Source organism: Pogoniulus pusillus, chromosome 3 (genome assembly GCF_015220805.1).
Source record: "Pogoniulus pusillus isolate bPogPus1 chromosome 3, bPogPus1.pri, whole genome shotgun sequence".
Taxonomy (NCBI): Eukaryota; Metazoa; Chordata; class Aves; order Piciformes; family Lybiidae; genus Pogoniulus; species Pogoniulus pusillus.
The window spans coordinates 27,691,591-27,716,578 of record NC_087266.1 but is presented as its reverse complement, the minus strand read 5'-3'; the positions used below and the strand labels follow the sequence as shown (position 1 = coordinate 27,716,578).

The 24,988-nt window shown below is 41.7% G+C and overlaps 1 protein-coding gene across 2 annotated transcripts in view; it reads left to right on the top strand.

The window, feature by feature from the left end:
* Window positions 1–21,945, top strand: part of ALG5 (ALG5 dolichyl-phosphate beta-glucosyltransferase) — a 30,504-nt gene extending 8,559 nt beyond the window's left edge. For both annotated transcript variants that reach the window (XM_064173331.1, XM_064173321.1), the window contains 3 exons: window positions 7,272–7,423; window positions 17,512–17,597; window positions 20,670–21,945. In XM_064173331.1, the coding sequence (XP_064029401.1) occupies window positions 7,272–7,423; window positions 17,512–17,597; window positions 20,670–20,782 (351 nt within the window). In that variant the 3' untranslated portion in view covers window positions 20,783–21,945. The remainder of the gene's footprint in view (window positions 1–7,271; window positions 7,424–17,511; window positions 17,598–20,669) is intronic.
* Window positions 21,946–24,988: the final 3,043 nt, after the last annotated feature.

The window sequence follows — 24,988 nt, the reverse complement described above, 5'->3', positions numbered from 1 at the left end:
TGTTTAAAATGAGTTGGGGATAATAGGCAGCAAAATGTTTGAAGAGTATCTCAACTCATGGGAAAGTACTGTAATTTTTCTCTATTATTCGTAGTAAAATTTCTGGGGTTTGAACACAGACATTACTGATCTGTGTGTGGCTCTTGTGGGATAAACAGTGATGCATAGGCGCACAGTCTTATCTCGCATCTGGTTTTCTGATGTCTTGGCAGACAGTAGTTGACAAAGCACAGGCATGGAACTTGTATTGCAACAGACACATTGCTGGGCTAATTTTTTCGGCATCATTGGATGTGCTAATCATGTTGAATGTTCTCAAGAGTAAGCTTTGTTTATACTGATGTTTAAAACTTGAAATGATTCTAAAATATATACACAACTACTTAAATAGTTACAGAAGTTCAAAAGAACTTACATTAGTCGTGTTCAGCCTGTAGGAGATGTGTCATTTTTTTTCAGGTAGTCTTAGAGTGGGTCAATGAAAAGACTTATTGTAAATGCTGCTGACCAAAAATAAAAACATACCCTAAAACTTTCTTCATTATCAGAAGTTAGAATAAATCTTTGAAATGCTACTTGCATGCTTGCAGTGCAGAATATACAATTTGCAGTTATTTTTCAGCTGTGCAGCAAGTGCATCCCGGAAATCTTGCAACTGCGTGGAGACCATGTCTCTGATAAATCTGAGTCCATTGTGTGGTACTGAATACAGATAAAGTTTCTTCAGTGCATTCATGTTTTTTCTCATCTTTGACAGCCTTGATCAAGGAAGGAGAGGAATTGGAACAGGACTGTATCTTTTAATGCAAAAGTGCAGTTTTTAGGATGTGTTCATCCTTTGCTACCTGTTTCTTCCCATGCTTCTGACTTTTTGTGGAATCAACAACTGGTTAGGTAGTAAGGATTTGTTTGAAATATAGCCCATTTCAACCAACCCTGTGTCCCCAGACTGGGAAGGAGACCCTGCCTTTACCACATTGGGAAGGAATTGTCAGGGACTGCAGCAGGGCAGTCTTTGAGAAGCTGAGATTTCTGCCTTTAACTAATGGCGGCCAAGACGGTAGAATGAACCTATGAGAAGCAGCCATATGAGATTTATCATTAAGACCAGAATTTCATGCTAAAATTCAGTCTCAAGACATTAAAAATTCTGTTCTTCCTCAACAATTGTTAATGTACTTTAGTGAATCCTTAGTATGACATGTACAAAGAGTTCTGGAAGAGACAGACATGAGACAGACATAGTGCAGGAACTCGTTTTTGTGAAACAAGTGGACAGTTTCATCAGCTGACAGTTAAGCATCCTCTTCTCCTTTGCTACTGGTAGCCTCGTGTTCTTAGTCACACAGTGGTTCACAGAGGGCACAGAGGATGAGAGCACTGAGGAGCATCCAACTGTGATGATACCTAGGGTGGAGCAGTCCCCAACAACTGTGGTGACTAGCTCCACAAAAAACAAAAAAAAAGAGAAGGGTCATAGTTGTTGGGGACTCAGTCTTGAGGGAGACGGAGGGACCAATTTGTCATCCCAACCCATCTCACAGAGAGGTATGCTCCCTTCCTGGTGCCTGGGTTAGGGACATTGCCAGGATACTCCCTAACCTAATCCGGCCCTCTGATTATTACCCTTTGCTGGTAACACAGGCTGGCAGGGATGAAATCGAGAAGAAGGGCACCAGGGCAATTAAAAAGGAATTTAAGGCCCTGGGGAAATTGATAGACGGGGTGGGAGCACAGGTGGTGTTCTGCTCAGTTCCCTTTCTGGCAAGAGAGTTCACAGAGAGGAACAACAGAACCCATGTCATCAACAACTGGCTCAAGAGATGGTGCGAGTGGCGACACTTTGACTTCTTCGACCTTGGGGGAACTTTTACTGATCCAGACCTGCTTGATCATGATGGGGTGCAGTGGTCTAGGAGGGGCAGGAGAGTCCTGGCACTGGAGTTGGCAGGGCTCATTAGGGGGGCTTTAAACTAGATCTGAAGGGGGTGGGTGAAGCAATTACTTTCTCTGAGAAGGAGAGAGTGGGAAGGAAACTAGGGACAATTGAGGAATCGAGAGCCCAGCTGAAGTGCATTTACACCAATGCACGCCATTTGGGTAACAAGCAGGAGGAACTGGAAGTCCTGGTCCACCAGGGTGACTATGATATAGTCACCATTTCAGAAACTTGGTGGGACGACAGGCATGGTTGGAGTGCTATACTGGGGGGATATAACCTCTTCAGGAGAGATAGGCAAGGGAGAAGAGGAGGAGGGGTGGCCCTGTATATTAGGGAGTCACTCCTTGCCACTGAGCTTGAGGTGAGGGAAGAAGGGATTGAAAGCTTGTGGGTTAAAGTCAGAGGGAGGACTAACAAGTCTGACATCTTGGTTGGAGTCTGTTACAGACCACCCAACCAGGACGAGGAAACAGATGAGGTATTTTACAAACAATTGGAGGCTGTCTCAAGATCATCAAATCTTGTCCTTGTGGGTGACTTTAACCTGCCAGATATCTGCTGGGAACTTAATTCAGCAGAGAGGAGGCAGTCCAGGAGATTTCTAGAGTGTATGGAGGACAGCTTCATGACCCAGCTGTTAAGTGAGCCTACTAGGGGTCAAGCTCAGCTTGACCTGCTGCTCACCAGCAGAGAAGGGCTGGTAGGAGATGTGATAGTGGGAGGCTTCCTGGGGTGTAGTGATCATGAGTTAGTGGAGTTTTCAATATGCAGGGAGATAGGGAGGAACTATAACAGAACCCACACCTTGGACTTCCGGAGGGCAAACTTCAGTTTGCTCAAGAAACTTATTTCCAAAGTCTCCTGGGTAGCAGTCCTTGAGAACAAAGGGGTCCAGGATGGTTGGACCTACTTTAAACAGGAGCTCTTGAAGGCTCAGGAACTGGCAGTTCCCATGTGCCGAAAGATGAGCCGGCGGGGAAGGTGACCAGCCTGGATGAGTAAACAGCTCCTGAAGGAATTGGGGGGAAAAAAGAGGGTGTATCACCTCTGGAAGGAGGGGAAGGCTTCTCCTGACGTGTTTAAGGAGGTAGCCAGATTATGCAGGAGAAAAATTAGAGAGGCTAAGGCCCAGCTAGAACTTAGGCTGGCCACCTCTGTGGATAATAAAAAGCACTTTTATAAATTTATAAATTCTAAAAAGAAGGGCAAGAAGAGCCTCCACTCCTTACTGGACCTGGAAGGGAACACTATAACTGATGACAAGGAAAAGGCTGGGGTCCTGAATGCCTTCTTTGCCTCAATTTTCAACAGTAAGGAGGGAGGAATTCAAGGCAAGTTGCCTCTTGAACTGGGGGATGGGGTCGGGGAGTGGTGTGTTGCCCTGGAAATTCATGAAGAATTAGTTCAGGACCTGCTGAGCCACCTGGACACCCACAAGTCCATGGGACCAGATGGGATCCATCCCAGGGTGCTGAGAGAGCTGGCAGCTGAGCTGGCCAAGCTGCTCTCCATCATTTTCCAGCAGTCCTGGCTCACCGGAGAGGTCCCAGGAGACTGGAAAATGGCCAACGTGGTCCCCATCCACAAGAAAGGTCGGATGGAGGAACCTGGGAACTACAGACCCGTCAGCCTGACCTCAGTGCCAGGGAAACTGATGGAACAGGTTATCATGGGGGCAATAACTGTGCACCTAAGGGATGGCCAAGGGCTCAGGTCCAGCCAGCATGGGTTTAGGAAGGGTAGATCCTGCCTCTCCAACCTAATCTCCTTCTATGATCAGGTGAGCCGCTTGATGGATGTGGGGAGGCCTGTGGATGTGGTCTATCTGGACTTCAGCAAGGCCTTTGACACTGTCCCCCACAGCAAACTGCTGGCTAAGCTGTCAGCCCATGGCTTGGATGGCAACACTCTGTGCTGGGTTAGGAACTGGCTGGAGGGCCGAGCCCAGAGAGTGGTGGTGAATGGTGCCACATGCAGCTGGCGGCCAGTCACTAGTGGTGTCCCTCAGGGATCTGTGCTGGGCCCCATCCTCTTTAACATCTTCATAGATGATCTGGATGAGGGCATGGAGTCAGTCATCAGCAAGTTTGCAGATGACACCAAGCTGGGGGCAGATGTGGCTGGGTTGGAGGGCAGAAGGGCTCTGCAGCGGGACCTTGACCACCTGGACAGATGGGCAGAGTCCAATGGGATGGCGTTCAATAGCTCCAAGTGCAGGGTGCTGCACTTTGGCCACAACAACCCCATGCAGAGATACAGGCTGGGGTCGGAGTGGCTGGAGAACAGCCAAACAGAGAGGGATCTGGGGGTGCTGATTGATACCCACCTGAACATGAGCCAGCAGTGTGCCCAGGTGGCCAAGAGAGCCAGTGGCATCCTGGCCCACATCAGGAATGGTGTGGTCAGCAGGAGCAGGGAGGTCATTCTGCCCCTGTACTCTGCACTGGTTAGACCTCACCTTGAGTACTGTGTTCAGTTCTGAGCCCCCAAGTTTAGGAAGGACATTGAGATGCTTGAGCGTGTCCAGAGAAGGGCGACGAGGCTGGTGAGAGGCCTTGAGCACAGCCCTACGAGGAGAGGCTGAGGGAGCTGGGGTTGTTTAGCCTGGAGAAGAGGAGGCTCAGGGGTGACCTTATTGCTGTCTACAACTACCTGAGGGGTGGTTGTGGCCAGGAGGAGGTTGCTCTCTTCTCTCAGGTGGCCAGCACTAGAACGAGAGGACACAGCCTCAGGCTGTGCCAGGGGAAATTCAGGCTTGAGGTGAGGAGAAAGTTCTTTACTGAGAGAGTCATTGGACACTGGAATGGGCTGCCTGGGGAGGTGGTGGAGTTGCCGTCCCTGGAGTTCTTCAAGGCAAGATTGGACGTGGCACTTGGTGCCATGGTCTAGCCTTGAGCTCTGTGGTAAAGGGTTGGACTTGATGATCTATGAGGTCTCTTTCAACCTTGTTGATACTGTGATACCTTCATGGAGAGCCGAAGGATTTACATCAGATATGCCCTTAACTTAGGGCTAGAGCACTTTTCTAAGAGGGCACAAGCTAAGCTATGTTTCAGTTTCCTTAAGCCAAAGGCTATTACATAATAAGCTGAACATCTTACTACTTTCCAAGTGAGATTTGAAAATAACTACATTTAAAGGTATCTCTTATCACTCAAAGATCCTTACCAGGTAAATTGTTGACTCCTAAAGATTTTACCTGTAATTTGGCTTGGAGTCTTAGATATAATCACCTAAATTGAGCTTAAGACCAGCAGTGAGTTTAGAAGCTGATTTTGGATCAGAGTTCTACTTGTTCAGGAGCTGTCTTGCAAATAAGACTAGGAGAGACTTCTGCAAACCCAGAGTCCATGGAGCCTCTGGATTCGTTGGACAAACTTAGCTGCATGATTATTACGTCAAGAACAAAAGTGTAACAAAAGAGCAAGCTGAGAAAATACTTGAGAGCCATAAAATACATTGGGCGAACAACAGAATAAAAGAAGCTACTATGTAATATTGCAGGAAATGTAAACTGAATCTCACACAGCAGTTGTTACTTTAGTCCTGTTTTCACTTGGTCCACTACACTGCCAGAAGGTGCATTCTCTAATTGCATTCCCTTAAGTGCCTTAACATGGTATATGCAAGCTCTGGAAACTGTGCAGTCCTGAATGAAGGAAATGGGTGGCAAGCAACAAGAGATGCTCTTTTTTTTTTCTTTTTAGTAATACAAAACTTCATTTTTCCTTTTATCAAAGTATCAGCTGGAACATTTTTAGGTTTTGATATGTATTCTTAAGAATAGTTAACCTTATGCAGTCCTGCTGGCTTATTCTCTGTTGTTTGTCCTGGTAATTTTTGAATTTGTTAAACCTATTCAAATGATTTTTAGGAAAACAAGAGGACTAGAGATAGAAAATATAGTTTGTAAGTGTCCAGTGGAGTAGAGCATGTACCATGCCACACCCTCTTCCTTCACCATTCTTTTCCAGGAAGGTTTCCCAGAAAACTACATGAAGATACCATGGGTGTCTCACTCCTTAATTGACATCCAGTTCAGGTTTCTGTCCCATTTAATAAGGCATTACCCAGAACAAAAAGCTGCTCTGATTTAGAGAAAGCAGAAAAAAGAACTTGGACTTCTCATATCATAGACCACTATCTAACCATGTGCTCAGCTGGCAAGTCTTTCCTTTTCATAGAATTTTCATAGAATCAACCAGGTTGGAAGAGACCTCCAAGATCATCCAGTCCAACCTATCACCCAGCCCTATCCAATCAACTAGACCATGGCACTAAGTGCCTCATCCAGGCTTTTCTTGAACACCTCCAAGGACAGTGACTCCACCACCTCCCTGGGCAGCCCATTCCAATGGCAAATCACTCTCTCTGGGAAGAACTCCCTCCTAACATCCAGCCTAGACTTTCCCCTGACACAACTTGAGACTGTGTCCCCTTGTTCTCTTGCTGGTTGCCTGGGAGAAGAGGCCACCCCCCACCTGGCTACAACCTCCCTTCAGGTAGCTGTAGACAGCAGTGAGGTCACCCCTGAGCCTCCTCTTCTCCAGGCTAAACAACCCCAGCTCCCTCAGCCTCTCCTCATAGGGTTTGTGTTCCAGGCCCCTCACCAGCTTTTTCACCCTTCTCTGGACATGTTCCAGCACCTCAACATCTCTCTTGAATTGAGGGGCCCAGAACTGGACACAGGACTCAAGGTGTGGCCTGACCAGTGTTGAGTAGAGAGGAAGAATAACCTCCCTTGTCCTACTGGCCACACTGTTGCTGATGCAGGCCAGGATGCCATTGGCTCTCTTGGCCACCTGGGCACACTGCTGGCTCATGTTCAGCTACTATCTGCCAGTACCCCCAGGTCCCTTTCCTCCTGGCTGCTTTCCAGCCACTCTGTCCCCAGCCTGTAGTGCTGCTTGGGATTGTTGTGGCCAAAGTGCAGAACCCTGCACTTGGCCTTGTTAAATGTCGTCCCATTGGCCTCTGCCCACCCATCAATCCTGTCCAGGTCCCTCTGCAGGTCTCTCCTACCTTCCAACAGATCAACACCTGCTCACAGCTTGGTGTCATCTGCAAACTTACTGATGCTGGACTCAATCCCCTCATTCAGATCATCAATAAAGATACTGAACAGGACTGGGCCTAGCACTGATCCCTGGGGAACACCACTAGTGACTGGCTGTAGTGTTGTTTCACTGTAAGAATCAAAAAGTTCTGATTTTATTCCAGTGCAAAACAAAAGGAGCTTGCGAACGAGATTGTTGTTTTATAAGCCAGCTCTGTTCACTTTGATAATCACATAAACAAAACCACCTAACTTCTTGCTTTTTGTCCACAGCGCTCTTACTTTAGAACTCTTCTTATGTATGGGTTCCACTTCCTCGTGTGGTTTCTCTGTGTCAGAGAGATCAGGGACACACAGTGTGGATTTAAACTTTTAACCAGAGAAGCTGCCTTGAGGACTTTCTCTACTCTTCACATAGAACGCTGGTAATTTTCTTTTTTCCTTTGTTGTTGTTGTGTTTTTTCCTGTTTTCAAAAAGTAATTTCAGTATTGCAGCTACTGTGAAGCATGTGATGTCTGTGTGGAAATCCTAGCTCTCAGGTTTAACCAATTACAGTCCTAATTGCTTGACAGTTTAGTTTTCTTGTTACTCCAAAATCCTGGCGTTTGCAAGGAATTCTACTTTTTTGTCTTTAAGAGGTACTTTAGGAAACAGTTAAGTACTTAGCTTTATTCTTTCTATTCACGATGATAGGGAGAAGGGGAACAGATGGGCTTAATAAGTTTTAATTTTAAAAGATCATGCAACATAAACTGCAAAATAGATTTTAAGACTACATTGCTAAGATTTTGAGTGCCAACAAGTCCATTTTAGTTTGGCATGTGGTATAGAAATATTGTGTAATACTGAGAAGTGAGACATATCTCCCCTGGCACAAGTTGAGGCTGTGTCCCCTTGTTCTGTTGCTGGTCGCCTGGGAGAAGAGACCAACCCCCACCTGGCTACAGCTTCCCTTCAGGTAGTTTTAGACAGCAATGAGGTCACCCCTGAGCCTCCTCCAGGCAGCCTTCTTCTGGACCTGCTCATGTCTTTATTACACTGGAGCCCCCAGAAGTAGCTATGCTACTCCAGGACTCACCAGAGTAGAGCAAAGGGGGAGAATCACCTCCCTTGACCTAATGGTCAAGCTTCTGTTGATGTAGCTCAAAGTACAGTTGTTTTCTTGGGTTATGAGCAGATGTTTCTGGCTCATGTCTAATTTTTCATCCACCAATGCCTCCAAGTTCTCCACAGAACTGCACTCAATCCACTCATCACCCAACCTATATTTGTGTTTGGAACTGCCTCAAGTCATGAGCAAGACTTTGCACTTGGCCTTCTTGAACTTCATAAGATTTGCACAGGCTCGCCTCTCAAGCCTGTCAAGGTCCCTCTGGATGGCATCCCTTCCCTCTGGTATGTCAACTGCACCACACAGCTTGGTGTCATTGGCAAACTTGTGGATGCGCTCCTTCTCACTGTCCGTGTCACCAACAAAGATGTAAACAGCTCTGATCTCCGTGCTGACCCTTCAGGGATGCCATTAAATCCCCACAGTTCAATGCTTCTTAGCCAAAATAATTTACCTAAAATGCATATCTGATGTTAGTACTTGCTGAGGGCTCAAAGTGAAAGGAAATGCCTGCCCTTAGCTTATTTTCTTGCTATAATATTTCATGGAAGAACTACTGATAGATGTAGGAGGGCAGAAAATGATACATAGTCTTTGAATTACTTTAGACCTCTCATAATTTAACTAGAACAGTTTGCTTATGAGGGCAATGCAACCATGACTGAAACCTTTTTTTTCCACACACGTACCATAATTTCTGTAAATTTCCTACACCACAGTTACTGCTGAAAAGGATGGTGACAGTTCCCAAGCTTAACTAAGTGTAATCAAGTATTTTTAAACTACTGTCTTCATCAAAGATCTCTCATGAGCTATTGCGTGCTGACAAGGAGCAGAATTACTGGGCAGTGTTCTCATACTATAGCTGTAGATAAACAGAAACAGAAAGCTATAGATAAACAGAAACAAGATTTCTGCTGCTACCTCCAAAACCAGACTTTCTAGGTTGTTCTGTAGATCTCACATACAGGAATTTTCTAAGCACATGATTAAAGATGTATCTGTAACCTAGAAGTGCTCATCTCAAAATCATTCTATTTAAGTTCACTCTCAAAATGAAGGGTTTCAAGAATACTGAAAGAAGGAGAGGGAGCTGCTTGAGAGAGTCCAACGTAGAGTGACAAAAATGATTAAGGAAATTGAACATCTTCCTTGTGAGGAGAGACTGAGGAAGCTGCGGCTTGTTAGCTTGGAGAGGAGAAGCCTAAGGCGTGACCTCTTTCATGCTTATAAAAGGGTGAGTGCCAGGAGGAGGGAGCCAGCCTCTTCTCGGTGATGCCCAGTGACAGGGCAAGGGGCAGTGGGTGGAAGTTGAGGCGTAGGAGGTTCCATGTGAACCTGAGGAAGAATTTTTTCACTGTGAGAGTGACGGAGCACCAGAACCAGCTGGCCAGGGAGGTTGTGGAGTCTCCCTCCCTGGTGATATTCAAGATCCATCTGGATGCATTGCAGTGTGAACTGCTCTAGGTGATCCTGCTCTGGCAGGTGGGCTGGACCAGATGATCTTTAGAGGTCCTTTCCAGCCCCTTACATTCTATGAAAGAAACAAATAAGAATAATCACTTTAATCTGTAAAAACACAATCTTGAATCTTACTCTTTTGTAAAAGGAAGATTTTGAATAAAGTTGTAGTTACTGGGTGGACATACTATGTTAAGTGTCCAGCTTTTTATTTTAAAATATGTTAACAGGCTTTCTTCTGCTACTCAGAGCCTCTAGCAACAAAAGAACAAAAGAGTAACTGTAATTGTGTTGTTCATTATCATCTCTACCCCATTATCCAGGAACAATGACAGCAAAACAGGGATATTGGTAACTGATTTTGTAGTAATTACATTGCTGATGGGAAGCACAGCCGATCTTCAGGTCTTGATGTGTTAATTCGTTGTGCTTATACGTGTTGTTATAAAATTAGCCTTCTATTCTTGGTCTTTTATTTACAGTAATTCATAAACTACTGCCCTAAATGTTTTCCTATTTATATGAAATTTACTGGCTAGCAAGGAAAAATGTTTGTTTTCTTAGTTAAAAGAGAAATAACTCAAATTATTCCAGGAAACAGTTCTTCAGATACTTCCAACTCATAACATTGCCTAAAACAACAGTGGAGCTTTTTTATTTGGTTTAACTTTTTTGACAAAACAAGCATTTATATTATCTGCTTTTATCCTCACCTGTCCACCAGGCAATCCTTGTACTTCCTTCCCTTTATTTTCATGCTTACTAGCTAATTTCAACAAATTCTGGCATAAGAATACAGATTTCAACATGGAAAGCTTTGAGAATTTTTGAGCAATTGTAAACCTAGTAGAAGAGAGAAACTCAGATTATTGCTGCTGAAGAACAAACGTCAGTTGCTGATCATCAGCTTCATAGGTAACCATTCAGTGTGTGTAATTGGAAGGCAACATTTCAGTGCACAAAACAGAATCCCTTTCCCAGTTAATATTCATGAGAACTGGAAAGAAGAGTGGGAGATAGGGAGGCTTAAGCAGGTGGGGAAAGCAGGTATATTTAAAGGAAATGACATTTAAAAGTGAAATGTCTGTGATATACAGGCCACTGGGATAATTGCAGTAGGAATGATACAGGAACCATACATTGGATTCCTTTGCATATGGTGATGTAAGATTCTGAAAGACCCCAATAATGAAAATTCCTCAATTTAAACAAACAACAACAACCAAAAAAAAAATAAAACAGGCAACACGACCTCTGATATCTTTCCATTGCACAGCTTGTGTGTAAATAGAAAATAAAAACTGGTTAGCCATTGTGAGAATGAAGATGTAAAAGGAAGAAATAGCAGACAGTATTTACTGTATTGTTGCTTACTTGGAACAATTGGGAGTCCCTAACTGGTTCACGGAACAACTTATTTATGCTGAGACCATCAGCAGGGTTTTGTAGAGAAACTGATGTCTTGATATTGGAGATGAGGCTCTGAAATCTGGGTTTGTTACCGCCTCTGCATCGCTGCACTAGAGCTATTTGACATGTGAAGAAATTGATGCTTTTGGATCTTAAAACCCCAGTAGTGTAGTTCATATGTTAGGTATTGAAAGAAAAATTCTGTTTAGTGTAGTCAGTGCTCAAGATATGCTGGTAATAATAGTGCTGGTAATAATAGAGAAGAGTGCTGGGGCCATCTGAGACGGCACCCTAGTCACCAAGTCTGTCAGGAGCTTCTCCGCTGCTAAACTGGAGCATGTGGTGAGTTGTTGAAGAGAATGGACATGATTCAGTTTTTGCAGAAGCCTCGTCTGTCCTATCTGCTGAAGTTTGGTCAGGCTCAGATTTTTTTTGAGGTATTACAGTGGAACACTGGAACAGGCTACCCAAAGAGGTGGTTGAGACCCCTCCCAGGAGGTGAAGCTTAGCAAGGCTCTGTGCAACCTGATTTAGTTGAGGATGCCCCTGCTTACTGCAGAGGGGTTGGACTGGATGACCCTAGGAGGTCACTTCCAACCCAAACCATTCTGTGATTTGCTTTGTCATCTAGGCTCTCTACTTGAACAAATAGAAAAAGGCACAATTTTAGGGTATAATTTATTTCATCGTAATAAAGGCCTCTAAAACATGCCAGATGAAATGGAGCTGAAAAATATATGTTTCCTGCCCTCAACTCTAGACAATTTGCATAGGAAGACCTCTCTTCACTGTAGATGACTGAAGTTCAGCAGGGTAAAACCAACTCAAACTCTAGTAGTATGTAGTCATATAATTGCATGTATCACGCAACCATGTGTCAGGTTGGTGGTTCCTAAACTGCATCAAAAGGATAAACTATTCGGAAAGTCCTGAAAGTCTTAGCTTAGAAGCAAAACTACTTAAACAATTTTGTATCACTTTCTGGGCTGTATTGGCAGCACTTGTCATTTCTGTAGACAGAAAGCCACAAGAATTCTTCTCTTTGGATAAAGGAATCCAGTAGTGTCCTTGCATACAAGAGAGCAATTGCCACCAAGTAGCAGGACCCTGCCCTGAAGTGCTGAAATTATCAATACTGCTCCAAAAGGCAAAGAAGTGCATATTCAAGAAATAATAACAGGTTTTATTTCTGTGTCTTTCATCAGCCTGATAACACACCTCCCTCAGAGACCAAGTGTTAGAAAGCTGAGCATCTTACACTCTGATAATAGATAAGTCCATGTAAATAACACAGCTGTCTTACTGCAAAGTTGGACAGGCTGAAAGATTTCTAAGGTTCCATACTTAAATAGACATCAGAAATAGCAAAAGTAAATACATGAGGTGTTTTCAGTGTTTCAGCAGCACCACCAATAAAATGGAGTCTTATGTTTCCATATTCACCTTTCATAGGAAAACAAAAAGGGGAGATCATCAAGACCTTTACAATATCTTATGTGCATCTTTGACAGTTTCAATATTAGTTTATTCATAAGGAAATAACCAAGTATCAGCTGTATTAAAAATTAAAAACTCGGTGCTTAGACCTTCACTTTTTTTTCTGCTTCATGCTCATTTGATTCCAGTTGACACTGAATCAAGTATTACCTCTTCAATACTAAAAACATCAGAAAACTGACACCAGAGTGCTCTTCTTGCAGTGCCAAATTTGATTTACAGATGCTTATATTTAAGAAATCTTAAAAGCAAACTGAAATATACAAAGAAAATATGCTGTCTTTTTGCTATGGTGATAAGGATCACGTAACACTGTTTAAAGAGAGACCAAGATACTTCCTAGAACACTTTGTTAATCTAACCATGAAGTTTAGAAAGCACTTGAAAATTAATAGGTGCTGGAAACTATTTATATATTCAATACTAAGAAATCCTGCTTGCATCCTAAACTAGCCTGTTTTGTAAGTGTTCTTGTTGACTTTTTTGTTGTTTAGCTGTCCTTTGGTGAGCTGGCTGTGTATACACAAATGCAAACCAAACATGCTTGAAATCTACTTTTTAAACAGCAAAGTTTTGACGTTAGTTCCGAACGAGAGCAACCTTTTAAACAGAGAGCATATGCTTTGTGTTTTGGGTCCTGAGACTGATGACACTGCTGATCTATTTTTCAAAAGTGGTTGGAGCACATTTTTTAAATTAAAACTTAAAAGCAAATTAAAAGAAGTATTTTAAAAACATAGAAGACAGTTGGAATTACCCACTTGCAGGCTCCAAAAGAAGCTCTAGTTCTGCATTTATAGGCTTACTTGACCTGAGATGTAACTTTTCATGTTAAATTTTAGTGCACAGGAGGAGAACTGGAAAATTAAATGGTCTCACTGGCAGATTTTTCCTATCCTCAATTTAATCATTGATTTTTTCCAGTTGAAAAAAAACCAAGTCATATTTCCAGCCAGAAAATGTATTTGCTTATATAGGAGAACTAGACACAGCAGCAGTTACTGTCCTGCCTGGAATAGTGGTAAAATGAGAGGACATTCAAAACATAATTCTAGTCCTGGTTTGGTTGACATACTTTTGTGAAAAGTGGCAATTTAGAGTGATAGGACACAACTCAGGAGATCACTGAGTAAATCAAACTGTTGATATTAATTTTGCCTGTGAAATTTGCCATGTCCACTGAACAAGCCACACTGTTTCGCATTTTAAATTGTTAAAAATCAATACAAAACCCCTGATGCTTACTTCTCCAGTGTGTGACTAATCTCTAAATGTGAATCTGTATAAAAACTACAGAAAAATAGCATTCATACTGCTATGGGGATTGGGGTTTTTCCACTCCCTTGGCACTGTAGACCAGCACAAGCAGTGGAATAAATTGTTTTTTCCTGGTTTTGTGCACAAGTAGTATCTTTTATTAACATCTCATTTGTTATATATGTTTTATCTTGTAAAAAAATCCTACTCCTGGCAGACATATGTGAACTTTCAAAAGCTCCACTACAGCTCGAGCAGTACTGGCAGACTAACTCTTGAAATTGTATTTCATTTTTAGACTTCTTTGGCCATTAGAAGTTTTCTCCACCCATTAAGAGTTTGCTGGAATAACGTATCATGGATATAGAAAAGTCCTGAATTCCCATTAAAACAGTTTAACTGAAGGCCTAATTTTGGCTTTTGAAACATTTAATATGGGAACAGTATTTGAAAAAAAAAATCCTAGTGCAACTTTAAATGCAGAATAATTTTGTAAGATAGGTATTTTAGAAGCTGAAGCATTTTAAAGATTCCATTTAAAAGGATTACATTCAATTACAGAATCACAGAGTCACAGAATGTCAGGAGCTGGAAGGGACCTCAAAAGATCAACTCCCCTGACAGAACAGGATCAGCTAGATCAGATCACACAACGCGTCCAAGCAGGTTTGAGTATCTGCAGAGAAGGGAGACTCTAACCCCTCTGAGCAGCCTGTTCCAGTGTTTTCCTACCAGCTTGGTGTTCAACTGTATTTTAGTCAGCATCATCTTAAATCATAATTTAACCAGAAATACTACTTAGCATAAACACAACCATGTGGAGAAGTTTTCTCCTGTATTTTATACTTCATGTTTCTGTCAATTAACACATAACAAAGCCACTGTTACAAATAGATGGAAAACCATTCACACCATGGAATTTCAGGTGTCTCTGATTTAGATTGGAGCCTGAATTCAGCAAGGCTAGAGCCAAGCTTAGATATTCTGAGCTGTGTCCCCCCTCCCGAGAGGCACCTACTTTCACTGTCTGTGGCAGAATCTGGTGAAGTATGTGGTGTAAATAATTCCCTAGCGTTCGTAACATGGTTCTGTTAGATGTTAACTAGTCACAGATAGCTTCATGACAAAACAGATGTCTTGCACTCACCAACTCATCCACTTGTGTTGCTTTGATTTCTAGAGTAAGTTCAAGCTAGCATACCCGTGCTTATATGCTGACTGTGGAAACTACCATATGGTTATTCTGTACCATCTAGATCTAGTGATCTGCAGTACTGGTGTGCTACTATCCGTGTGTTGAATACACCAAAATCTGTATTGCCTGATGTATTATGTGTATGAGGTGTACCGAAAGGTGGTGGGCAACATTGGAAGAAGAGTTATGCCAGCAGTGTACCACAGAAGTAATTGTTCTGCTGGCTTTGATTTTTTTTTTTTTTTTATTTTTTAATTTCAGGATATGTTCACTGCTACACAAATGGCAGCCACATGAACATATTCATGTTCCACTTGTGCTTTTAATCTTTCCCTCTGAGCTCTGTAGTTCGCCAGACTCTTTTAACGTTGTTGTACTGTGATGTATATGCTGACATTCCAGTAATCAGTTGTCCACAGGAATTGTTGCAAGTAACTAGTAGTTCACTAGGCTAATACTTTATGCAGCCATAGTTTTATAGCAGCTCACGCAGTATAATTCGTCAGGCAATTACTCTGTGTCTCTTTTAAGATTTTTAGTTGGTTAAGTAAATTAGATTTAGTCTTAATACACGACTCAAACATTCCAAGGTGAATAATTGGGGATTTTGGCTTACACATGTAAAGTGTCAGCAGAAAACAATACAACTGCAGTAGAAGAGATCGTGACATAATTAATAAAATAACTTTTAACTCGCATTTGAAGAAAATAGTGAAATGCTTGGAGCAGACACAGTTCACTGAGGTAGAAGAACCTCCTGTAACCTCTTTTGTAACAATCAAAAGGCCTGTGTCCTAAGTCGAAATCATAATTACAGAGTGTTTCTGGAGTCTCTAAACAACATATCTGTAGGTAACATCTTTTTATGCTGCTTTTGCACGTTTTAATGACGTGTAGAATTATATCAATAGCTCTTCTGTAACATACATGTACAAAACGAGTTCAGGCGGCTGCATGTTTGTAATGATTTCAGCAGCAAACCAGCATGCTGTGGTCTGTACTTCAGTGGGAACCTACATGCATGTGTCATACCCAAGTGTACATTTCAAAGGTGACTTCTACTGTTGCATTCAGTAATAGTTTCACAGAAATGCACTGCACTGATTAAAAAGTGGACGGCTTGAAGCAGAAAGAAATAGCATCTGAACTGGGCTAGCAACCTGCTAACATATGTCTTTTTGCCTGCTCTTGATCACCTGTCTGTTCCTTTCTACCCATTCCATAGTGTGTTTTTTATTGCATTGTCTTCTTCAGTGGCAATGGAATTTTTTTTTCATTTCAAAAGAAAATTGTCTTGGACTTAGCAATGACAATTTAAGGAGATTGAAAATTTATGAAGCTATTGAGAGAAAATGAGGAGTAGTGTTGAACTATACTTGACTGCTTTGCAGCCACAATTTCAAGACCTGTGTAAGCTGGTTTGGATCATGTGTTCCATTGACTTTAAACTGGAGAAACTTTACCAGCATCTGCACTAAAACATTTCCCATTCCTCAACCTTCAAGGTTTATTTCACTGAGCCAAAAGATGCTCAGTGTTTAAGTATTTGTTGAGTCAAGTAGAAGTCAGAATTGGATGGCCATTGGCAGTTTTTTCTCCAATACAGATTATTATTTTTAAAATATTTTATTGGGTGGGAGGGAGGGGACAAAGAGTTGTGTAACTTAAATTCCAATTACTAGAACTCATTAAAGGAACAACAATATCCCTACTGGCATTTAAGGATTACAAAGGGGGTATAAAAAAGACCTAGGAATCAATAAGTCTAAGAAATATAACCAAATCACTAGAATCTTCATAACTGTGATTTGCATTTACCCTTGTCAGTTGTAGCTACTGATAGTTACTGCTAGTTTTATATGCTGGTTCCTATGAGTATTACAAGCTGTAATTGCCAAAACACTTCTCTTACATAAAAAGCCTCAGCATCACAGGTCCAGAAGGTTCACTTGAGCATGCATTTGCCAGAGTGAAACAAACAGTTCTCTGAGAGGATTAAAGTGTATTTTGGATAAATTGATGAGGGAGGGACAGTTTAGACTTAGAGTAGGGTTGCTTCCCCAATTCATTTTGCTCCACAACCTGCAAACAATCATGCCAGCAATAATGACAGGTCTCTCAGGAAGGTTTTTGTGGTGTACATTAAATTGTCACCAAGTAAACTACAACTGTTGTTCGACTTCACAGTAACATTTCACATTTCTGTCCGATGCCTTTATTCTTGACTCAGAAAGTAACGAGGAGAAAGCATCAATCAATGTATTTAAAAATGTTAAAATCATGATTGTGACAAAATGGAAAGTAAGCAGCAGTCTGGACACAGCATGACCTATACCTTCAGAAACAGGACACAGCAAAGTACTGCTGTCTGTATATTGGCTGTGTCGTGAGCTGTTATATCAGGGAAATTAATTTCCCTTCCATGTGCATCTGACCTGTATCAGATGCAGATATTATTGGTATCAACTTCATAACTGAACACCAACCTCCTTAAATCAGGCTAGGGATTTAATTAACAGTGCCACCATCTCTTTTCTGGAAATAAGTGTGACTGTATTTGCAATTTCCTGTTCTTCCTCAGGGCGTTTGATGTGGAACTGCTTTATATAGCTCAGTGCTTGAGAATACCTATAGCAGAAGTTGCTGTCAACTGGACTGAAATTGAAGGTAAGAGAATGGATTATGTTCTCATAAGATTCCTTATGTGTCAACACAGAATAAAATATCCAAGAGTCTTCCCATATTTTACTCAGTGTTGATAACACACAGCCTTCTTTCCAAACAAATTTTGAATTTCATGTCCTTGCCAGTCTTCTGCCAGGGCATGGTACAGGAAGGGGCAAAGGGGTAGCAAGGGAGAGAAATTGCACTCCCACTGGAGACAAATGTAGGTGGTTCTATTGCTAGGACAGACCACTGCTTTGGTTCATCTTCTTCCTGTAATGTGTTAATAAAAATATCACAGTTGCAAAACACTGTGCTGAGTGTCTGACAATCACTGTTTACCAATTCAACTGCATTTCACTGTGTCTTGCCTTCCAAAATTCTCAGCCCACCTATTAAGGCCTTGTCTAGGACTGCCTCTTTTCTTAATATGCCATATTCTTTCAGACTTGTAGGGAGGTGTCTGTTACTGAGTTACTGAGGTCTATGCATATTTAAAGCCATAAAAAAATGTTGGTTAAAAAAACCCTTTACACTTATCAAGTCCAACCATAATCTAGCTCTGCCACATCTGATGCTAAAATACATCTATGCATCTTTAAAACACCTACAGGGGTGGTGATTCAGCCATCTCCCTGGTGACCCTATTCCAGTGTTTTAGAGCTCATTCAATGATGAATTTCTTCTGATATCCAAACAAAACCTCCACTGGTGTAACTTAAAGCCATTTCATCTTGTCCTATCACTTGTTACCAGGGAGAAGAGACCAACACCCACCTTGTTACAACCTCCTTTCAAGTAGTTTTAGACAGCAAGACCTTTCAAATAGTTGTGGAGAGCCACATATTCTCCATGCTAAACAACCCCAACTCCTTCAGCCACTCCTTATAAGACTTTGTTCTCTAGACCTCTCAACAGCTTTGTTGCCCTTCTCTATACCCACTCCACTACCTCAGTAGTGTTCTTGTAGCAAAATCTCCAAAACTGAACACAGTACTCTAGGTACTAGCCTCACTAGTGCTGAGAACAGGGCATCATTTACTTCTCTAGTACTACTGGCCACGCTATTCTTGACACAGGTCAAGATGCTGCTCTCCTTGGCCACCTGAGCATGTTGCTGGATCATATTCAGACAACTGTTGATCATCACCCACAGGTCTTTCTGGACAGCTTTTCAGCCACTCTTCCCCAAGCCTGTAGTGCAGCACAGGGTTTTTGTGATCCATGTTCAGGACCTGGCAGTTGGCCTGGTTGAATTTTATGCAGTTGACCTTGGCCCATCAATCCAGTCTGTTCAGATCCCTCTGCAGAGCCTTCTTACTCTCAAGCATGTGAACACTCCCTCCACCTTAGTGGCATCTGCAAACTTACCGAGGGTGCGCTCAATCCCCTCATTCCAATTATTGATAGAACTTGCCCCAGTACAGAGCCCTGGGAAACACCACTCGTGACCATCCACCAACTGGATTTAACTCTGTTCATCACCACCCTTTGGGCTTGGCCACCCAGATGGTTTTTAACCTGGCAGAGTGTCCACCATCCACCATAAACAGACAGTTTCTCCAAGAGGATGCTGTGCGAGACAATGTCAAAAGCTTTCCTGAAATCCAGGTAAACAAGATCTGCAGCCTTTCACTCATCCACCTTGTCATAGAAGGAGATCAGGTTAGTCAAGCAGGACCTGCCCTTCATGAACCTGTGCTGACTGGGTCTGATCACCTGGTTGCTCTGCAGATGCTACATAATGACACTCAAAAAGATCTGCTCTATGACCTTTCTGGGCACTGAGGTCAGATTAATAGGTCTGTAGTTCCCTGGGTCTTCCTTCCTACCCTTTTGTAGATTGGTGCCATGTTTGTCAGTCCCCAATCAACTGGGACCTCCCCAGTTAGCCAAGACTGCTGGTAGATTATGGGAAGTGACTTGCTGAACACTTCCACCAGTTCTTTCAGTACTTTTGGGTACATGCTGCCCAGCCCCATAGACTTGTGTGTGTCCAAGTGGTGCAGCAGGTCACTAACCATCTCCTTTTGGATTATGGGGACTTTATTCTGCTGCCTATCCCTGTATTCCAGCTCAAGGGGGCTGGGAAGCCAGCGAACAACTGGTCATACTACTAAAAACTGACATAAAGAAGGTATTGAGTACTTCAGTCCTTTCCTTATCCTTGATCACTGTGTTCCCCCCTGCACCCAACGAAGGATAGAGATTATCCTTAGTCCTCCTCTTGTTGCTGATGTATTTGTAGAAACATTTCTTGTCGTCTTTAACAGCTGAAGCCAGATTAATTTTCAGTCAGGCTTTGACCATTGTACTTTTCTCCCTGCATAGCTTCACTGCAACTTTGTAGTCCTTCTGACTGGCCTGCCCCTTCTTCCAAAGACCATTAACTCCCCTTTTTAACCCTGAGTTGCAACCACATTTCCTTGTTCAGCCAAGCCAGACTGCTATTTCTTCATAGTAAAGCCAGCTTATAAGGTGCTGCTTGCTTCTCCTCACTCCCTACCATCCAATGCAGTTCTTTGCTTTTTTTCCCCTTGTTTTTTCTGGATCTCTTCTTAACACAGCCCCTAAACAATAAAGTATAATGAACTGCAGTGCTGTCGTAGGGTGCAAGTTGAGAACATCCTAAGTCAACTTGACTAGAAATGTTTCCTTTAAGTGCAGTTCCCCTTGTTTATTGCACCTAACAGATATCAGCAGAGATGGAAGAGTGCTTAGTTTCATAGCAGGGTTCCTTACTTTGCCTGAAGATTGCTTTAAGATAATGTGGTGGTCCTCATCTCCAAATAGATTCTACTAAGAAATCCTTTGCTTAATTGTTGGTGTTCAGGTTCATTGCAACATAGAAGGCCTCACTGTGCTGCTTGCAAACTAGAATGCCCCATCTGTGGTGCAATGTAATTGCTATAAAGCAATAACTTTCACAATATAAGTTTTTCTTAATCTTAAGGTCTAGGTTGTGGGGCTGAATGTGCTGAGAATGCAGAGTTCCATGACTACTTAAATATGTCTCTTGCCAACGCTCATTTTTTCTAACAATGTCCTTTTGCTTTTCTTCTTCATTAATCACAGGTTCTAAGTTAGTTCCCTTTTGGAGCTGGCTGCAGATGGGCAGAGATCTTCTTTTTATACGACTGCGATATATGACTGGTGCCTGGCAGATTGAAACAAGAAAATGTAATTAGGTTATTTACATTTCCCAAATATATTATTATACTTAATGGAACATGAGAACAGTTTCAATCAAGTGAAGTGCTGATGAAAGCTGAGGTAATTCTTCATCGCTCCCGTTCTGTTTCATTTTTGCAGCTTGTATGCATTTTATAAGATTGTCAGCAGGGACTTTATACAACGTTTTGAAAAGAGAAAGAATTTCCAAAAAAAAGATTTTCCTATCTGGTAATCAAGTTTTTGTTTTATTAAATAGTAGATTTACCATGTCTCATGAATTCACTGGAATAAATAGATCTGCTTTTGTCTCATCCTACATTTTGAATGTCCTTATACATACTAAAAAGCTGCACTCCATTCTGCATTGTGCAATTGTATTGTGAATGACCAGAACCATTTGTTTCTGTGCTGTCTGGAAGTACATGACCGTATGCCAACGTGGAGTTATCAATCATCGTTCATGCTGATGCATGTTTAGATTCAGTGTTATGGGAAGCACTAATGGGTTTTACTGAGTGGTAACAGTCATGTTTGTAAGGCTGTTTTAAGAACCTTCAGTAGTCTCTTCACATTCCAAACATTTCGTCTGAAGCTGAAATAGTAAGTTTGTCTGAGCTCAGACTGCAGATTGTCTCCAGGCTGTAGAAGGTCCAAGAGAAAGCATCATTTTAAAATGTTGTCTTTTTGTAAATATGTCTTGTTCATATCTACTAATTAGTACTGCATGCTTGATGGCTATTGGTTCTTGGCATATACAGATCTGTAGTGAAAAGGGTATGGAGACCAAATTCAGGCCATACAAGATGAGACCCTGTGTGCACTGGGAGCCTATGCATTAGCAATGCCAACCTGACGTTGTCAGGTTTCAAATGAGATCAGAGACAGAAGGAGCTTAAGTCTTTCTTAGTGTTGTCATACTCGGTGGCAATGCACAAATTTCTGTAGTGCTCTCAGAACAGTTGTGGATTGCCAGCAAGCTCAGCCAGTCTTTCTTTGGGAAACATACAAATGTAAAGGAAGATTAAAGGATGAACAGTATATGACTGTACTTTCGCATATGATTTCACTGGTGATTTTTCTTATTCCTTTTGCAATGGGCTGAGTTTTGCTTCTGTTAGGGTTACCTCAGTTTTCTATAAATTGAAGTGTTTGAATAAATTCTCCAAAAGCACCTTCAGTTTGATTTCTCAGGCTTTTTATTCTCTTGCCTAGTTCATATACATCTCTGTTGCTTCTGCAAAACCAATCACGTGATTTCTTACTGCCATTGCTAGATGAAACACCAGCTTCTCAGTTTTTGTAAAGTGGATTTTCCTGATCAGTGATACCTCTTACTATAATTAATGCTGCCAACAAGTTCTTAAAAACAGATTCCTAAAATTTTCCTTAACTCTTACCTTAAAATGGAGCAGATTATGAAATACAAGACACACAGGACAGCAAGACACCACCAGGCACATGCTCTTAACAGAAGGTTAGGCTCATGCTTGGTTTCAGGTTTTTGATCACAGTCATTTATTTTCATTCCTTTAAATGTGTATCAGTCAGGTACATATAAACATCACAACCTTAAAGCAAAGGTGCGCTACCTTTGTGGATCCCAGCCAGTAGGAAATACAAGATAGCAAAAAATGGCTTTTTCACTGTCAAAACTGAAGTGCCTAAGTGCCAGTCCCTAGTGAAATTGAGTACATCTGAGAAATTTCAAGAGATTTTAAAGTCCATGCCTTTTCACATGTTTTCAGGTCAGGTCACAGCAGAGCAAAGATTTTGAACCCTAACAAATCTCTGATTTAGGTCAGAGGTCTTAAGTCCACTTGTTTCTTGAGCCCTATATCAATATAACTTAATCCAAATACATACCGAATGCAGAGAAAAGGAAGCACAATAGCAAGTACGCACTGAAAACTAATTAAGCAAATGAGAAGGGTAAGTGGACATTTTGAAAAGTAGCTGTCAGAGGTCAGAGATGTGTTTGTATGAAATATATATCCTAACAGTCATTCACATCCACATCTTCCACAAGTTTTTACCTTAAACGGAAGAGTTAAGCCTTCCTGTTAAATCCATCTGTAAATACTTGCTGGTTATTCAGTTTAGTTTATCTCCAAGTTTATTTAATTTATTACCATTATTTTTCGGTGTATCTATCTGAACCAGTGGGAAGGTTGGAATTGTGTATCTTGATTTTCCCATGAAGTTCACATCAGGTGACAGGTTTTGGACCAGACCCAATATGTGACTTCAGAAGTTAAGCATCAAGTTCCCAGGTGTCTACTTTTAAGATTATTGGAATCCAGAATCCTGAAAAAGGCACTTTTTACCTGTGTGAAATATTATGTGTCCTAGGACAACCTGCTGACTTCAGTCAGAGTTGTCTAACATCAGCCTGTGGGGAGATCTCTGTCTTAGTGCTCAGCCCAGAATAGTTTTCTTTAGGATTGGAAGGAGCAGCAGCCTTTCAGAAAACAGTTCTATGCTTCACCTTAGCAGAGCAGAAGCCTGCTTACTAGTCTACCAATTCAAATTTGTATCTAAGAGTAGATTCCTATGCTGGAGGGAGATCAAACCATCTGTCCCAGGGGGTGATATCTAACTGCTTTCTATTTAAGCTGTTGCACTATGCACTGTGCATAAAGGTCAATATTAAAACATAATACTCTTCAGGATATTTACTGTCTGTTTACTATACTTAGAATATTGGGATAAGTTTCCTGAAGGCACTACTTTCCTCTGTGTTCCTTGACCCCAAACATATCTCAACTGTTGCTCAGCAATCACAGAATCAGTGAAAGAGTCTCCTAGGTACCATTTCAGAAGCAGATGTGATTCTGAAAGAGCACAAGGCCTTGAGAGTGTTCCCTCTGCAATGATCCCTCTGCAGCTATTCGGGGGCTGCTTGGAGACTCACTCAAGACAGTTCAGCTCATTGGAACAGCAGGGTGCCATCTTTCCACTTGTTGAGTTTTATCTCCTTTTTTCTGAGATAGTTTTCTGCCATTTCAGTGATTTAAAAGGACTCACTGACTAGTCCAACAGACACAGAGTGCAGCAGCAAGAGGAGAACTTCCCTTTTTAACAGCTGTGAACAAGCTATGTACTTGTCACCTGGAGGCTAAGACACTTTTCTAAGGTAGGAACTGGGAATTTAAATTCCTCCTTTTTAAAACCTAGACAAGACCCGAAGTCTTGTTGCCCTCTCAAAATGACACCTTTATTTACAGAGTTCAGCAAGAAAGTCCTGGATGCATCTCTTGATGTATTTTAGAGCCCCCACATTTTTTAATGTAGTGTCACAACATGGAGTGGGAGACTCATGTGGAACATTTCCAAGTTGTTCCTACTAGCAGAAAGGCTAATTGATTCCTGTTTGATGCAGTCCTACTTAATTGCAGAGACTGTGTAGAGAACCAAGTTCCTCTGAGCATATGTGGACAACTTTCCTGATCACAAAGCCTGTCATTCAAACCAGTGCTCTAACTTCTTGTCCTCCCTCTTTTCTTTACAGACTTCCAGATACACAAAACGTCTCCTCATTTTTATTTCAGTGAAATAAATCTTAACCCTTACTATTCCCTCCTACTCTTGCACTCTTCAGGGTGACCCACAGAGATGCAAGTCTTCTCGTTTGATGCCCTGCATAATCCCATCTCCCAAGACACATCAAAACAAGAGAATCTCGGACTTTGAAAAGGAAATAAAAACAAATAGAGGAAATCTAGGAGATAATTCTGCAACATTCTTGCCAACCTCAATGCCTGCATAGTTGGTGCTTTCATAAATACAGATTTTCACTTTTAAAAAAGTATTTTGATATGTGCATAAAAATACTTTTCTACACTACTTTACTAACACTTCATAAGAGACTTTTTGAATAGGCTAATTTGATCTTAGAAATCTTTTCCGACAGTAGCAGGTCTGTCAGACTTCTAAAGAGTTCTCTTCAACAAAAATATGCAGAAAAACAAGTTACTGAAAAAAGTTCAGCAGTTTACATATTTTCTTCAGTTGCCACATTTTGTCACAACTCAAAACAGCAGTGCAAAATCTCCTGATACACACTTAGCTTGTATCCTTAATTTTTTAACTCATGGATTGGGAAACCCAGTAGAAATTCTCTCTTTTAGTCTCAGGTATGCCCTCCTGATGCGGAGCATGTTTTCTGTGGCAACTCTAGCAGTTAACTCAATATCCCTAACTGGTTCCAGTGGCACTACAGC